The sequence below is a fragment of the Chelonia mydas genome, chromosome 4 (assembly GCF_015237465.2).
Source record: "Chelonia mydas isolate rCheMyd1 chromosome 4, rCheMyd1.pri.v2, whole genome shotgun sequence".
NCBI lineage: Eukaryota > Metazoa > Chordata > Testudines > Cheloniidae > Chelonia > Chelonia mydas.
Genome location: NC_057852.1, coordinates 122,197,839 through 122,215,370, shown reverse-complemented (window position 1 = coordinate 122,215,370; position 17,532 = coordinate 122,197,839). Strand labels below are relative to the sequence as shown.

The following is a 17,532-nucleotide window of genomic DNA, read 5'->3' as shown; positions in this document are numbered from 1 at the left end:
GACAGGTCCGGTCATAGAGACTGCCTTGGGACTGTCACCTGATGTGCTGAAATTACCTCTGAGCCTGTTTTCCCTGCCAGCTTGTTGAGCCTGCTGCAACACAGACCCAGGTCTGAACCACACCCCCAAAGCTGCAGGCTTTAACTGAAAACCACTCAGCAGGTTACCTATCTCCAGCACCCAGTTCCCAGTGGGATACAAACCCCAAATAAATCCGTTTTACTCTCTATAAAGCATATACAGGGTAAACTCATAAATTGTCCTCCCTCTATAACACTGATAGAGAGATATGCAGAGCTGTTTGCTCCCCCAGGTACTAATCACTTATTCTGGGTTAATTAATAAACACAAGTGATTTTATTAAGTATAAAAAGTAGGATTTAAGTGGTTTCAAGTAATAACAGACAGAACAAAGTCAGTCACCAAGCAAAACAAAGCAAAATACACAAATCTAAGCCTAATACATTAAGAAACTGAATACAGGTAAATCTCATCCTCAGAGATGTTCCAATAAGCTTCTTTCAGACTAGACTCCTTCCTAGTCTGGGCCCAATCCTTTCCCCTGGTACTGTCCTTGTTAGTTCCAGCAGGCATCTTAGATGAAAAGCAGGGGCTTTCTCATGACTGGGACCCTCCTTTATTCTCTTCCACCCGCTTTTATAGCTTTGGCACAAGGCGGGAATCCTTTGTCTCTATGGATCCCCACCCCTCCTTCTAAATGGAAAAGCGCCAGGTTTAAGATGGATTTCAGCATCATGTGACATGGTCACATGTCCTGTGAGACCTCATTCTTCATTCTTCCAAGGCTGGCCCCCACGTATCCTGGGAGGTTTGCAAGTAAACAGAGCCATTTACAAGCAATTGTCCCAGTCAGTGGGAGCCATCAAACTTCCAAACCACCATTAATGACCCACACTTTGCATAATTACAATAGGACTTCAGAGTTATGCTTCATATTTCTAGCTTCAGATACAAGAATGATACATACATACAAATAGGATGAACACTAGATTATAAGCTTTGTAATGATATCTTACAAGAGACCTTTTGTAAAAAGCATATTCCAGTTACATCATATTTACACTCATAATCATATTTCCATAAAACATATAGAGTGCAACATCACACTATGGCCTGGGAGAACCATGACCATTTGGGCTCTCTTCCTCTGGGTCCCAGAAGGTCTGTACCCCCTGTGACAAACTCCCACACTTTAAACCTCCTTTTGTGATTTTTTTCCCAAGCCTTCCAGAAATAGTCTACCTTAGCATGAGATGTGACATTTCCAGGGACTGGCTTTTTTGGGGCATGATGGGATAGTGGGGAGGAATTGCTTGTAATGGGCAACTGTTTTTAACCCTAACTGTGAAGTAGCTACCAGAACTCCATAACGTTAGATTTTTGCTGCTTCTCCTGTGTCTGTGTTTACGAGAACATTGATTTGCATATAATGAAAAGTTTGTTGCTCAATCCCACTGACTGTTTGATCATCAAGTGTTTAACTAAAAACTAATTAGCATGTTTTCAGCATCTTTTGGGAAAGAATGCCTCATTACCATGAAAATAGAAATAACCCATTTTCATATAAGTTAAATGTTAGAGCATAAGTTTTAGAATCATATCAGACATTTAACCCATAGTAACAGGGATGTATCAGCCCTTTAAGTCTGGCAGAAGAAGCATTATTCTATTCTGTATAGGTTTTTATGCCACGCTTATCACTGTCGTGTCTGAGCACTTTCCAATGGTGCATTAAGCAACATGACGATACATCTGCCATGTGTTGTTTGTTCTCTCATCCTCTCTCCAGAGGGAAAGGCATGTACAGTGGAGTGTCTTGTTTTCATAAGGTTTCTCATTTTATTATTATGGGTTTTTTAATACATATACCTGTTGTTCTGTGTTCATGTTAAAGAAGGCAAGATCTAAGAAATGTGCCTTGTACTTGAAATGGAAAGTGGTGCGGACTGTGATGGTTCTTAATTCTTGGGGGAGCTCATTCCACAGTCGTGGACCGCCCACGGAGAAAGTTCTGCATGCCAAACATGTGAGCTTTACTCTTATTGTAGAGAGTTCCATTGTGCCAGAGAGGCAGAGTCATTGACCATGGTCTTTGTTCTGGAGCTTTACAAGGTCTTTTAAATACCCTGGGCCCAGGCCATGGAGCACTGTGAAGATAAGGACCAAGATCTTGAACTTGATTAGACATTCTATGGAAAGCCAGTGTAAAGAGTAGAAGACATGTGTGATGTGCTCGTGGTAGCCTGTGTTGCTGAGGAATTGCACTGCAGTGTTCTGAACAACTGGGTGTTTCATAAGTGCTGAATGTTTTATGCCCAGTTATATCATGTTGCTGTAGTCCAGCCGAGAGGTGACAAAGGTATGAATAACTCAGTCCAGGTCTTCATCCACCAGGATGGGACAGAGTCTTCTAGCCAGCTGGAGATGGCAGAAAGACTCTGTCCTTTTTTACTCACAGCTGTTGCTATGCAAGAGCTCTGCATCAGCAAGGAATCCAAGAGACTACAGATTGAATTGACCAATTATGAATGTGAATCTTCAACCAAAGAAGGATGCACCGTGGCTACAAGCTCTTAAAAATACTTTCCTCTGCCCACCAGTGTTACCTCTGTTTTGCTCAGGTTCCGCTTCAGCAAGCTATTCTTCATTCATAAGCTGATCTCATCCAAGCACTGGGCCATCTTGGTGGTAGAGTTGTGGTCATTACTTCATTCCTTACCCCAAGACCAGGTATAGTTTTTAGAGCAAGAAATATGGCAGTTCAGGGAGAGTCTCCAGAAGGCAGCTACAAGTGTGGGAAGCACATCTAAATGGCTGCCCTTATTTATGGCCAAGATTGAATTTCAAAGCATCGGTTGGGTCAAAGCTCCTTTTCATTCAGTTCTTGAGAACTGCTGAGCCTGTAGTCCCGATCCCCAGGAATACCTGCTATAAAAGGGACTGGCTTTACAAGGCGCTTCCTGCCCTTTGAATAACAAGAGACTTGAAGAGAACAGGATGGCCAAAAACAGCCTCTCTGAGGGATGGGGAGTGTCTGAATCTCTAAGGGCTTTGACATAGACCTTCTGTGGTGATGAAGTGATCTCAGAGCCTGGGGCAAAAGCACCCCTGAGAAGGAGAACTTATCTTTATTTGACAACTTAATTTACCAAAGGCTCTTATGTAAATTAAGTTGTCATGGGATAAGAGGGAAGATCCTTTCATGGATTGAGAACTGGTTAAAAGACAGGGAACAAAGGGTAGGAATAAATGGTAAATTTTCAGAATGGAGAGGGGTAACTAATGGTGTTCCCCAAGGGTCAGTCCTAGGACCAATCCTATTCAACTTATTCATAAATGATCTGGAGAAAGGGGTAAACAGTGAGGTGGCACACTTTGCAGATGATACTAAACTGCTCAAGATAGTTAAGACCAAAGCAGACTGTGAAGAACTTCAAAAAGATCTCACAAAACTAAGTGATTGGGCAACAAAATGGCAAATGAAATTTAGTGTGGATAAATGTAAAGTAATGCACATTGGAAAAAATAACCCAAACTATACATACAATATGATGGGGACTAATTTAGCTTCAGCTAATCATGAGAAAGATCTTGGAGTCATCGTGGATAGTTCTCTGAAGACGTCCACGCAGTGTGCAGCAGCAGTCAAAAAAGCAAACTGGATGTTAGGAATCATTAAAAAAGGGATAGAGAATAAGACAGAGAGTATCTTATTGCCCTTATATAAATGCACGGTACACCCACATCTTGAATACTGCGTACAGATGTGGTCCCCTCATCTCAAAAAAGATCTACTGGCATTAGAAAAGGTTCAGAAAAGGGCAACTAAAATGATTAGGGGTATGGAACGGGTCCCATATGAGGAGAGATTAAAGAGGCTAGGACTTTTCAGCTTGGAAAAGAGGAGACTAAAGGGGGATATGATAGAGGTATATAAAATCATGAGTGGTGTGGAGAAAGTGAATAAGGAAAAGTTATTTACTTGTTCCCATAATATAAGAACTAGGGGCCACCAAATGAAATTAATGGGCAGCAGGTTTAAAACAAATAAAAGGAAGTTCTTTTTCACACAGCGCACAGTCAACCTGTGGAACTCCTTGCCTGAGGAGGTTGTGAAGGCTAGGACTATAACAGGGTTTAAAAGAGAACTGGATAAATTCATGGAGGTTAAGTCCATTAATGGCTATTAGCCAGGATGGGTAAGGAATGGTGTCCCTAGCCTCTGTCTGTCAGAGGGTGGAGATGGATGGTAGGAAAGAGATCACTTGATCATTACCTGTTAGGTTCACTCCCTTTGGGGCACCTGGCATTGGCCACTGTTGGTAGACAGGATACTGGGCTGGATGGACCTTTGGTCGGACCCAGTATGGCCATTCTTATGTTCTTAATGACCCTAGCTCTTGAAAGAGTCTGGGTTACACTAAAAAGACTGAAGAATAAGAACCGTGGGGGGGATATTTTTTATATTGTATTAAACTTCTCCACAGGTGTGGCCCTTTTTTGAAATTTGGCCTGCCACACTCGGAGTAACAGGTACAATTGCTATTAGCCAAGCAGAGCACCAACCCACACCCTGCCTTAGACAGATAAATAGGAATTTTGTTCAAATTTTCAGAAAAACCATTTGAGAAATACTGTACCTCATAAATCCTTTTACAAAACTCAGTGTTCAACAATTAAGTGTACCTGTGATCATCACAAACAAGTTCCATTAGCCCTATCAAGTGAGAGAAAGGGCCAGATCAAACCTAGTATAAGCAGTTGTGATGCCATTAGCTTCAGTAGAGTTCCAACTTCTTACTTGAGGTTTGAATTTTACCTGAAAGGTATAACTGTCCAGAATGTGATCTTAATACTGTGATATGAAGCTAGTCACTGAGCCAAATTCAAAGGTGATGTAAATAGACGTGCAAGTTACATGTCAGTAAGTGGGTAAATGAATGTAAGTTGGCGTAGCCTATCCAACAAGGGGTGTTAATAAGTTGAGGTTATAGGAAGTAAGGACTTGTCTATATAAACATTTAGTTTTGAAACAAGAGTAGATTAAAGTGCACCAGGAAATGTTTAGTTCCCAGCAGCAGTTCAGATGGACAGTTAGGCCTTGTCTATACTATTGGGGTAAGTCGACCTGTTATGCTACTCCAGTTATGTGAATAACGTAACTGAAGTTGACATAGCTTAGGTCAACTTACTGCGGTGCCTGTACCATGCTGTGGTGATGGGAGATGACTTCCCTTACGCTTCTCAGGAAGCTGGAGTACCAGAGTTGACCGGAAGTACTCTGAGATCGATTTAGTGGGTCTTCACTAGAGCCGCTAAATCAACACCGCTGCACTGATCACAGCAATACCACTCTACCAGTAAGTGTAGATGTAGCTTCAGTATGCAAGCTAGGGCAAGATAGGTTTACACTTCTGCTCACTGTGAACTACGTGTTCATATAGACAAGCCCTAAGTGAGCATAAACGGATACAACTTACACTCCAAGGGGGTAGCAGAGTAGAGGTAGCGGGGGGGGGGGAACAGCAGGAGAGTGTAAAATAAAGTAGGTACTCCAGCATTTCTTCCACTCTCTTGTTTGTTACTTTAGTGCTACATTGTCTCTTCTACACCATTAGGGTACATCTAGGTTAACCAGATGTCCCGATTTTATAAAGACAATCCCGATATTTGTCTTATATAGGTGCCTTTTACCCCCACCCTCTGTCCTGATTTTTCAAACTTGCTATCTGGTCACCCTATCTCAGAGGTCCCCAAACTGTGGGGTGCAACCCCCCCCCAGGGGGACACAGAGGAATGTTTGCAGGGGGTGCAGCTGGGGCCTTGGCTAGCCCCCACGGGGGGTGGGGTGGGAGCACCATCCAGTTCTGCTCCTGGCCCCGGCCCCAGTTGCTGGCCCTGCACCCAGGGCTCTGCTCTCAGCCCCATGCCAGGGCCCGACTCCCAGCCTTGGCCCCTGGACAAGGCTCTGCTCCCAGCCCTGCTCCAAACTATGGCCCCAGCCTCGGCCCCCTTACACCTGTCCATGTCCCCCGCTTTCAGAGCCGCAGCCATGCTCCCAACCCCAGCTCCAGCGGGCCACGGGTGGAGTGTGGAAAGGGGATAGTGGGGGCTGAGATAAAAAGTTTGTGGACCACTGCCCTAGGTGCATCTACATTACAGTGAGGGTGTGAATGGAAGCTTCTGTAGATGTATCCACACTAGCCATACTCTAGCTAGTGTACTAAAAATAGAAGTGAGGACTCTGTGGCTCAGGCTTCAGTACTGGCTGTACACATCAGTATGTACCATGTACTGAAGACTGTACTACGGTGTCCTCGCCTCTATTTTTAGCAAGCTAGCTACCGTACAGCTAGCATGGGTACGTCTACACAAGCTGCCATTCACACACCCCAGCTGCAATATAGACATATTATATTATAGTCCTTGCATCCACTGAGAAGGGACTTCAGATTATGCTGAATTGTTTCATATTGGTTAGTGGTATTATGTGAACAACAGGAATCAAGCTGAGAACACCACATTCATTTCCTCATATAATATAAACCTGATTTGAATCTAACTGGTCACCAGAGGAAAAAGGCTGGTGCATTAACTCATGATTTGCAAAGTAATATATTTTGATTCTAAATAATCTGGATTGGATTTATTTTGTAGATCTTGTCCATCTATTTTCCCCCCTTTTTTCTTTATTTTTGACCTTTCAGGCAGGAAGAGAAGAAAATAAAGTCCAGGTTAACTGAAGGACCTGTGAAAGATGAACGTGTTTTAGATCTGCAGAAAAAGATTATAGAGAAAACTATGGAGCGTAAAAAGCAAGCTGAAATCTTAAAGATTACACCCCAGAAAGATGGTGCAGGGCCAGGGAGATCTTGGGAGTCATATGAAGTAAGTAAATAAGTTTTACAATAAATAGTCATAATGGGATCTTTTTTTAAAAGTTTCAATTAGCACAATGGAAGTGTGACAGATGTGGCAATTTCTTGCAATATTCTTGGGAGACCTTATTGAATTAAGTTAAGTATCTTTGGGGTCCACTGTATTAAATGAATGGTTTATTTCTTGTTGTGGGCCAGAATTGTATGTAACTTCTCAAGGGGAGAGATGTAATGGTTGTGAGACTTGGGGTTACAAAGGACTATTTTGAATAATGTGCCAGACAAGAATGGACTTTAGGAACAAATAGTGGTAAGTGGTTTTCCTGGGGAATACCTAGGGGGAGGTGAATGCAAATTCCCCAGCTTCAGTTATGCAGAAACTCAGACTTTTGAAGCTGCACCCTGAGGAGGGGGCATTGTCTGTTGATCACCTGTTACAGGAGGCCCAGATCAAAGGTCCATGCAGAATAAGGAAAGACTGAACTATTCATGGTTATTCTGATTTTGACACTGAGACAGTTATGAACTTGTAATCATGGGGGAAAACCAATTGTGGATTTTGTAGGACTGACACCTACCGGACCCCGAGGTTGGAGTTGGGGTAACTTCAGGTGCACTTTCTGGCTTGCACATAGGTTCTTTTATTGTTGTTAATATGTTTTCTCTGTAATGCTTTTCCCTTAAAAATAAATGTGCTTGCTTCTAAAGAGCTGTGTGCTAACTTATAACTGCAGTCCATTACCTTGTTCATAGCCTCTGGAGAGAAACCAAAGCATAGATGCTCACCTATTTAGGCAGTCTGGCTTGTGGGGAATATCACTTCGTGTAGACAGGGAACTGTGCAGCCTGGAAAAATCTTGGTTTGGTGGGATAGAGATGTGAGTGTCTACCCAACAGAGGTGATTGCTGGGGAACCGGGAACCTAGAGGGGTACCCTTGAGGGACCACAAAGGGGAAATACAGGTGCAGTTGCCGTGAACTTGTGATTGGCCCATTTATCTCTAATCTTCCTATCTGTTGAAATAATAACTATAGCCTATTTTGTTAGGAGACTTGGCAGAGATGAATTCACAGCCTAGGGGAAAGCTGTATTTTTCAGATATAAATAGTACACCTCTACCCCAATATAACGCAGTCCTCAGGAGACAAAAAATCTCACCGCGTTATAGGTGAGACCGCATTGTATTGAACTTGCTTTGGCCCCCTCCCCCCCTCGTTCCTTGTTCCCTTACTGCCTCCTCCAGAGATCCCCGTCCCTAATCACCCCCAGGACCCCACATCCTACCCAACCCCACTGCTCCCTGTCTCCTGACTGCTCTGACCCCTATCCACAACCCCCACCCCCCGACAGGCACTCACCAGCAGCAGCAGGAAGTGGAGCAACGTGGCCCCAGCCCGCTCCACTCCGCTTCCCGCCGCCGGTGAGTGCGGGGAGGTTGGGGAAAGGACGCCCTCCACACTCACTGACAGTGGGAAGCAGAGCGACGTGGTCCCAGCCCGCTCTGCTTTCCTTGCCCCAGCCCCAGCCGTTTCGCTGGGGGGTGGGGGGGAGTTGGGGAAAGGTCCCGCACTCACCTGCAGCGGGAAGTGGAGCACTGGGCTGGATGAATGGACTATAAGGTGGATAGAAAGTTGGCTAGATTGTCGGGCTCAATGGGTAGTGATCAATGGCTCCATGTCTAGTTGGCAGCTGGTATCAAGTGGAGTGCCCCAAGGGTCGGTCCTCGGGCTGGTTTTGTTCAATATCTTCATAAATGATCTGGAGGATGGTGTGGATTGCACCCTCAGCAAGTTTGCAGATGACACTAAACTGGGAGGAGAGGTAGATACGCTGGAGGGTAGGGATAGGATACAGAGGGACCTAGACAAATTAGAGGATTAGGCCAAAAGAAATCTGATGAGGTTCAACAAGGACAAGTGCAGAGTCCTGCACTTAGGACGGAAGAATCCCATGCACCGCTACAGACTAGGGACCGAATGGCTCGGCAGCAGTTCGACAGAAAAGGACCGAGGGGTTTCAGTGGACGAGAAGCTGGATATGAGTCAACAGTGTGCCCTTGTTGCCAAGAAGGCCAATGGCATTTTGGGATGTATATGTGAGGGCATTGCCAGCAGATCGAGGGACGTGATCATTCCCCTCTGTTCGACATTGGTGAGGCCTCATCTGGAGTTCTGTGTCCAGTTTTGGGCCCCACACTACAAGAAGGATGTGGAAAAATTGGAAAGAGTCCAGCGGAGGGCAACAAAAATGATTAGGGGACTGGAACACATGACTTATGAGGAGAGGCCTGAGGGAACTGGGATTGTTTAGTCTGCGGAAGAGAAGAATGAGGGGGGATTTGATAGCTGCATTCAAGTATCTGAAAGGGGGTTTCAAAGAGGATGGATCTAGACTGTTCTCAGTGGTAGCTGATGACAGAACAAGGAGTAATGGTCTCAAGTTGCAGTGGGGGAGGTTTAGGTTGGGTATTAGGAAAAACATTTTCACTAGGAGGGTGGTGAAACACTGGAATGCGTTACCTAGGGAGATGGTGGAATCTCCTTCCTTTGAGGTTTTTAAGATCAAGCTTGACAAAGCCCTGGCTGGGATGATTTAGCTGGGGATTGGTCCTGCTTTGAGCAGGGGGTTGGACTAGATGACTTCCTGAGGTCCCTTCCAACCCTGATATTCTATGATTCTATGTGGCTGGGAGCTGGCAGAGTGGAGCGGTCTGGGACTGGGCTGCTCTGCTTCCGCTGCTGCCGGTGAGTGCGGGGAGATCCCTTCCCCCAAGCTCCCTCCCCCGAGCGACACGGCTGGGGCCGGGGCGAGGGAAGCAGAGCGGGCTGCTCCCAGCCCTCCGCTAATCTCCCGGGCCACTCTGGGACTGTGGGGCCCCCAAAAGTGCCCCCTATAGCTCCTGCCTCCCAGACCCTGGGGAGGGGAGCCCTTGACCGCCCCCGAGACCCTCTGCCCCTTATCCAACCCCCAGGGCCGGCTCCAGGCACCAGCATTCCAAGCAGGTGCTTGGGGCAGCACTGTGAAAGGGGAGGCAGTCCGTGTGCCATCAGGGCGGCATTCGTCTTTCCGCGGCAGCGGCAATTCGGTGGCAGCTTCTGTCTTCAGTTGTCCTGCTTGGGGCGGCAAAAACAGTAGAGCCAGCCCTGCCAACCCCTCGGCCCCGGCCCGGCCTGGCAGCTTTACCACGTTGTATGCGAACCCGCGTTATATCAGGTTGCGTTATATCGGGGTAGAGGTGTACAATAATGTAAACCAGGGGTTCTCAAACTTCATTGCACTGTGACCCCCTTCTGACAACGAAAATTACTACACAACCCCGGGTGGTGGGGCTCGGGCTTTGGCTCCACACCCAAGCAAGTCTAATGCCAGCCCTGATGACCCCCATTAAAATGGGGTTGCAACCCACTTTGGGGTCCCGACCCACAGTTTGAGAACCGCTGATATAAGCCTTTCACAGGATTGCTTACTGCAGCTTCAGAATCTCCATTTAAGGGACAAATCCTGTAAAACACTTAAGCATTTGCTTAACTTTAAGCACATACTTAAGTCCATCCCTTTTCAGCAAAGAAAAGTATTTGGGGCTTTATTCAGGAGAGTATTTAAGTGTGCCCTAAATAGGGGTGCTTTCCCGAATAGAGGCCTTAAACACATGCTTCAATCCTTTGCTGAATCCAGGCCTACAGAAGTGCAGATGCAATAATTAGAGGCCTCAAAGAAAAACTGCAGTGTAATAAAAATATTCAAATCACTACAAAGAGTAAGACACATTTTGAAATAAATAGAAAAGAATTAGAAACCTATAGATAGGATCCTTGACAGTATAATGCTAGAATATGACTGTAAATGCAGCTATCATTTGAAGCATAAGAGTTCCATAACTGTTGTGAAGTTCTACTCTTTTGTTTTGTTTAACTTTACACTTTAAATATCACAAGATGCTAGTCCTCTTCCTCTTCCTTCCACTCAACTCCTAAGGCACATAGCTGTAAAAATCACTTTTTAATTCAATATAAAGTATAAAAAAAACACAGGTTAGCAGAAGATATTAGGTTTGCTCTAGTCCCCATCATTGCTGCTTGGGTCTACACAGCTCTGGCCAAGTTTTATTTCAGAGAACAAAGCAAATTCTTACATCCCGCACCCATTTAGTCCAATTGTGTTGTATGCATTTAATTAAGAGCAGAAAGTGGTCCAGTATGTCCGGCACAGGATAGTAAGCCCTCTTTCTGTGCCATAACTCCAACATAGTCCACCCTGCATGCCATTTGTACTGCCCACCTTTTTGGTGCCTTATCTCTCTGTTCCTGAATACACTGAAAGTAGAAGATCCCCTCTTGGTGTTGAAGTGCCAGGACCAAATTTTGGCCTCACTTACACCTATGTAAGCACTTTGAACTCAGTGGGTTTGTGCACGTGTGAATGAGGGCAGAATTTGCTCCACACACATATTTTTAACACTTTTAAATTAATAACAAAATAGAATGTATAAATCACTTTAGAAAACTGAAGACAAATGTGTTGTAAAAGAGAGAAGTTGTTCTAGCGTTGTTGGTGGCAATTAGATGATAACGTCACTTTGTCTGTCTGTGCTGGGCTTTTCTGGAATACTGTCTTTGTGAATCTAACTGTTGAATCAGAACACTGTAAAGTTTGATATAGGAGATAGATGTACGCATCTGAGTATTGAAATAGGACTACCAGGATAAACTTCTGAGAGGGAGGTAACATAAGAAAGAGACAAAGGAGCATAACAATTCAAATGTAGTTTGGTTTTGTCTTGGCCTAAGATTTTGTACAGTGTTATATCTGTGCTCAATCTAGTCAGCGTTTCTCAAATGTGGCCACCAGGATTTTTTTTTTTTTGTGGCCACAGCCTCCTGGGCAGTGATTGGAGGGGGAGGCAAAGCATTCGCCCCCTTCCCTGGGGCCAACAGTAGGGTTTGCGCCCTGCCCCTATCAGGGGCCAGAAAAACCAGAGTAGCAAGCAGCCAGTGTGAGTTCCCCCCTTTCCAAGGGAAGGGGCAGTGGGGCTCGGGCTTCTGGCTTCAGCTCTTGGACGTTGGGCGGCAGGCTTCAGCCATGGTATTTGGGGTTCCAGACGCAGGGCTTTGGTCTCCATCCCCTGGCCGCGGGGCTTTGGGCTCCAGCCCCGAGCGCACCCCCTTCCCCCAATCGCCCATGGTCCCCGCTGCCTTCCCCAACCCTCCACTGCTCCTGGCCCCTGCTGCCTCCCTACCCACCTCTCCATTCAGAGCTTAATATTTCCCCGGCTTGCCAGGGCTGAGTAAGTCTGCTGTGAAAAGCGATATTAATAAACCTACAAATATCAGTTTTCACAGGAGCAGACTTACTAGATAGCAAGTCTTAAAAAAAAAAAGGAACCAAGAAAACAAAAGAAACAACAACAAAAAAAAGAAGAATGTGCAAAGCAGCTTATTTTGTTTCTATTTTGTTTAGGTCCAATAAAGAATAGAGACAACTGTACATTATTTCTGAGTCTGAAAAAAAACCCTACATAAATAAATTACAATGATTTGGACATGGATATGTGCATATTTATTTGTTTTTCCTAAAGTTAATTAAGTATTTTAGGAAAAATTTTCAGCGTAGCCACCAGCAAGAGCTGGTGGCCGCACTCTAAGGCCACCAAAAAAATTCTTGTGAGAACCCCTTGTAGATTAAACAAATTGGGCACCCAACCTAAGTTTGTTTCTATTCATCACGCCGTTATGAAGTTGCTGTGCTTGCCCCAGTCATGGTATCAAATGGAATATTTGTCTGCCAGCCATCCAGATTGTTGTGTGAAAATTCATTCCATAATCTGATTAGTTACTCATGTTTGTCTTATGATAATCTGTCTTTCATTTCTGCAGAACTCTCTACAAGAGCCCCACTGGAAAGAGATGGAAGAGAGTCGGGAACAACAGTTCAAGATGCTTCAGAATGGCTTAATGTCCAGAGAAACAGCTCAGAAAATGGCTGCATATCAGGCTGCAAGAATTGGAGCCACTTCTTGTATATTGAGATAATACGTAAAATGAAATGACTCTGGAAGAAATCCAGACCTGGTGGAGATGGGAGCACTTCCTATTGTGACTGCTAATGCCAGGGTTGAATTTAGACCTTTTTCTAATATGTGTAGGCTGCAGAGTCAAATTACGGTTGGCACCGGCATAACCGAAGCAGAATTTGCTAACTTGTATTTTAAATCTGTGTTGGGACATTTTTCCATTTAGAATTAAAACATGTAATAGATTAAATATTTACCTTGCAATTTGTTTATGGTGACAAACTAACAGGTAAGAATGTTATAGAGAGGACTTTGAATGTATACCCTGCCATTGTTATATGCTATGCCAGTTGTTTGCTATGTTCATTTTCTGAAATAAAAAGTAAAAATATGTGAAACAAACAGAATTTTTACTTCTGCATTTAGCTTTTCACAGGATGTGATCAACCCAAGTTTAGAATAGAGATCAATGATCTTACAATAAGTACAGAATGTGGTTACCTGCCCATATCAGCAGGTCAACCAGTTTCAACACTGGTTGTGGAGGAGCTAGGGAGGAAACCAGGTTTGTGTCCCAGGGTCCAATACAGGAACTTTCCAAGTGCAGTCAGGTTCTCTGTCTCCCTTGTAAAACTGAGATTATTATAACAACTTAGACCCCAATTCAGTATGGTACTTAAGGATGGGTCTAACTTTACGCACATCTTAGTCCCACTCAAGAGAAGTTGCTCAAGAAGCAAATTCCCCTCATCTCAAAGTGATGATAAGAGACAGTAAGATTCCTTATTCTCTTTAGAGAGCAGTTTTCAGAAAAAATCAAAATGCTGTTAGTCACCTAGAATTAATTTGACATCTATGATCATTTCTATGCTGTTTCCATAAATGAACCTTCGAGTCATAAGACTGTGTCAGCATAATGCCAGAGGGGAAGTAAATCTCAATTAAAATCTGTGCAGCAGTAAGAATATGTAATGTATTTCTATCTTAAATTTGTGCCAGTTACAAGATATTTAATTATTGCCATTGCAAATATTGAAATTGAATCAGATTGTATCTGACATTAAAATACAGGGAGCTGCTCTTAATGCTCATACAGCATTACAATTCCTCCTCTCTACCAAAGGAAATCTAATGGGTTAAGGAATTCTTTTGTTGCCATCTAGCTGTGAAAATCTTTCCCACTATCTGCAATACTTATGAAATGTGCTGTATTTTTAATTCATCAAAAATGTTGCCATCTCTGGATATACTGCAGATGATTTGAAGAGTTCTATTGAGCCAATGGGGTTTAAAGGGTATCAGGAAGCCAGTGTAACATTGAGACAGGAGTTCAGTAGGAACAATTCAGGGAGAAAGGAGTAGTAGTGGCAATGCTGAGAGAGAAAGAGTTGGATAGTGTGATCAGTCAGAGAGAGAACTGTGAAAATGAGGCCTGTAAAAGGTTGAGCAATAGCCTATGCTGACAAGCTCTTTGGGGCAGGGACTATATTTTCCTTTGTGTTTGTCCAACACCCAACACACTGGGCCCAGTCTTGACTTGGACCGCTCAGTGCTACCATGATACAAATAGTGATGCTAACAGTCAGAACCCTGAGATGTTATGGAGTTGAATAGCACCCTTTAAATATGCAGTTGTACCTTGGATTTTGAGAGTGAAAGAAAGTTAAAGACACAGAACTGATCAGGAAGGCTATGTGGATGTTGCCACAGGCCATCACACTGTGGCTTACTTCCTCTGAGATACTGTTCCTGATATTCAAAGCCCAAGAGTCAGGATTAAGCTATCTCAGGGACCATCTCTCCTTCTGTGCCCCACGCCCCTGGCAGCAGCAAGCAAGGATGACAATGCGGAAGGTGTCCTCCAGATGAAATTCAAAGAAGGCTGGAGGAAGAGTACTCTCACTGGAGAACCCTAGGCTGTGGAATTCCCTACCAGAAGTCGTGATCAGCCTGGTTCTTGCTACCTTAGGACACAATGGATAACCCAATAAGTCAAGGGAGGAATAGAGAATTTAGGGGATGAATCAATGTGATTCTCACTTTTTTATATAGACTCATTATTTTACAGTGATGGGTGAATCATAGCAGAGCACAAGGATAAAACCAAGGTTAACCACCTTGATTGTGACAATCTCAGATATCTGAGTGTCAGATTTACATCGTATGTTTAGATCCACACACTGCATTGGCACATTGCAACATATTGTGACAATGATGTATCCTCATCATATTGAACTGAAGCTAAAGCTGGGTAGATAATTCATAATGAATCATTTGTTCTACAAATTTTGCTTCTTTTTTCTGTTCACATATTGTCTGTATACAGATTGTGATTTTCCAAAATGTATTAATTGTTCAAAATTATTCACTATGTAATTTCTGTGAATAATTCTTGACATATGGGATGTTCACAGCTAATTCATTACAAGTATTTAATATTCAAAATTTGAGCTGTTTTGATTGGACAGACAAGGAACACGATATTTTCCTGGATGTCAAATAACTTCTTAAACTAGACTGCCTACTCTCAACCCCAGAATCCAGTATCAAGGAGTTGGCAATTCTACATCCACTCCCTCTGTTCAAAAATCATGATCCAGGCCCCCAAAAACCATGAGATTGGTTTAAAAGTCATGAGATTAATAAAAAATAATAATACATTTTGGTTTCTTTATATTTACCTTCTGGTTTCCAAGCTGTGAGGGGGTGCACTTGCTTTACATTTTCAAGCTTTTCTCTATAAACATGAAGGCTAGCCTAGAAATTTACTTTTTTCAAGTAAAAACTGCAAGCCTCATGCAACCTCTGCCACGAGCAATTGCGGCTTTACGAAATACACCAACTAATCACAAGAGTTGGCTGTAGTGTCTCACTAACACTTCTGTGCCTTAGAGAACTCTGACTAGGCAACTCTCCATGAGTAAGTTTTGGATTGTGGCAGAATCCAAGATCTACATCATGGTAGTGGTTTCTTCTTGCCTTTCTACTGAGGGAATCCTTATTTCCACCTCAAGGAGGAAGTGGTCCACCTGAAGCTGGTCAGAAATTTTCCAATTAAATTTTTAGTCAGAAAATGCTGGTTCATCTAACCTGAATTTTCTTGCAAAAGCAAGTCAAGTTCAATGCGCTTGCAGCCAGGGTTCTGATGGAAACCTGCCTAGTTCCCTTAATACAATGTCTGCTGGGGAGCCCCAGCACAGTCAACCCTGTGGCCTGGGACAACAGGCCTCTCATGTCCACAGCTCCAGGACAGATGTGTCATGCCAGGACTTCCAAGCTCCTTGCTGTGGAGCCAGGAGCTTGGCAGGCCTGGAAACCCGACTGTAACCGTGGCTTGGCTCCTGGCTCCGTAGCATGGAGTCTGCAAGCTCTAAGAACTCTGACTCAAATCAGGGCTTTCAGAGCTTCCAGGCTCATTTCCATGGAGCCAAGTGCCTGGAAGCCCAAGGAGACCCAGCTCTGGCCAGGTCTCTCAATCTTAGTCTCGGAATGATACCAAATTTCAAACGTTGAAACTTCTCACAAACCAGGAATTCCACATTTGGGCCAGCTCGAGGTCCATGCCCAACCCAAGCATCCAGTGCAGGGTATTGTTAGCTCTGATGTGTATGTGGTGGAGGTTACCTGTGAGACAGCTAAGAAGGACAGTGTGTATGGGAGGTTTGGGGCTGTGGTAGCCAAGGTGGACGGTGATAGATGTCTCTGCGGGATAGCATCTCTCTCCGTAAACCTGGGGAGCCTTTGGCATCTGAGAGTTTCTAGTTCAGCTGGTTGCCCAGGCTGGTCTGGGGAGCTCACCTATTATATGGCTACACTGCCGACTGCCCCAGGGCTAGCCAGGCACCCAGAGAGCCCCATTCAAACCTTCTGTCCAGCTGACACCTGTCACCCAAGTTCTTCCCTAGACTGGAACTGCGGGACTTACGCTGAGGCCTGAGCATCACGCCCTGAGAACTACAACTCCCACCGTGCACCGGGGCCGGACGGAAGGTGAGGGCGAAGTGAAACGGCCTGCTAATTGATATTCATGCCGTCCAATCAGCGAGCCGGAAGGGCTGTGGCCTCGCCAATGACTGGGCGGCAGGGGTGGGCCGCGCCGGCTCCGTGTGGAGTTTCCAGATCGGCCCCTAAGGAGGGTGAGTATGGTGGGCAGGGGTTGCTGGGACCGGGGCGCCCGGCCGCCCGCTCTGCGCTGAGCCCCCAGCAACGTACCGCGGAGCCGGGGCGGCAGGTGACAAGGGACCCGAACCCTGGGAAGCCGGCTCCCTGCGGGGCGCGGGGGCTTGGAGCCCGGGCCGGAGCTCCCCCAGCCCCCTGAGAGCCGGGCCCCCAGCGTCGCAGAGCCCACACGGGAGCCTGCCCCGCCCCCACCCACCCCTGCCACACGGGAAGCAGGGTCCGACCTCCCCCCAACATCTTGGGCCCCCCGAGGGAGACGGGCCTGTCCCAGCCACCTCTTCCCTCGCGACCTAGGCAGCCTCGCTCCCCCGAGGGAGACGGGCCTGTGGCCTCCCTTCGCTTCTCCCTCGCTTCCCCCCCCCGCGGGAGACGGGCCTGTGGCCTCCCTTCGCTTCTCCCTCGCTCCCCCCGCTGGAGACGGGCCTGTGGCCTCCCTTCCCTTC

General features: G+C 45.3%; 2 protein-coding genes across 12 annotated transcripts in view; both read left to right on the top strand.

The window, feature by feature from the left end:
* CFAP99 (cilia and flagella associated protein 99) overlaps positions 1 to 13,305 on the top strand; it is a 118,643-nt gene extending 105,338 nt beyond the window's left edge. The window contains exons 15-16 of one of the 2 annotated variants that reach the window (XM_037898211.2): positions 6,729 to 6,909; positions 12,774 to 13,305. In XM_037898211.2, the coding sequence (XP_037754139.1) occupies positions 6,729 to 6,909; positions 12,774 to 12,929 (337 nt within the window). In that variant the 3' untranslated portion in view covers positions 12,930 to 13,305. The remainder of the gene's footprint in view (positions 1 to 6,728; positions 6,910 to 12,773) is intronic. The other variant, XM_037898212.2, reaches the window with a different exon arrangement.
* A 3,672-nt stretch (positions 13,306 to 16,977) lies between these two features.
* The window catches only part of RNF4 (ring finger protein 4), a 41,254-nt gene continuing 40,699 nt past the window's right edge, over positions 16,978 to 17,532 (top strand). For 2 of the 10 annotated variants that reach the window (XM_043544795.1, XM_043544790.1), the window contains exon 1: positions 17,057 to 17,141. The gene's annotated coding sequence lies outside the window, so the exon portion shown is untranslated. The other 8 variants (XM_043544789.1, XM_043544787.1, XM_043544786.1 and 5 more) reach the window with 7 other exon arrangements.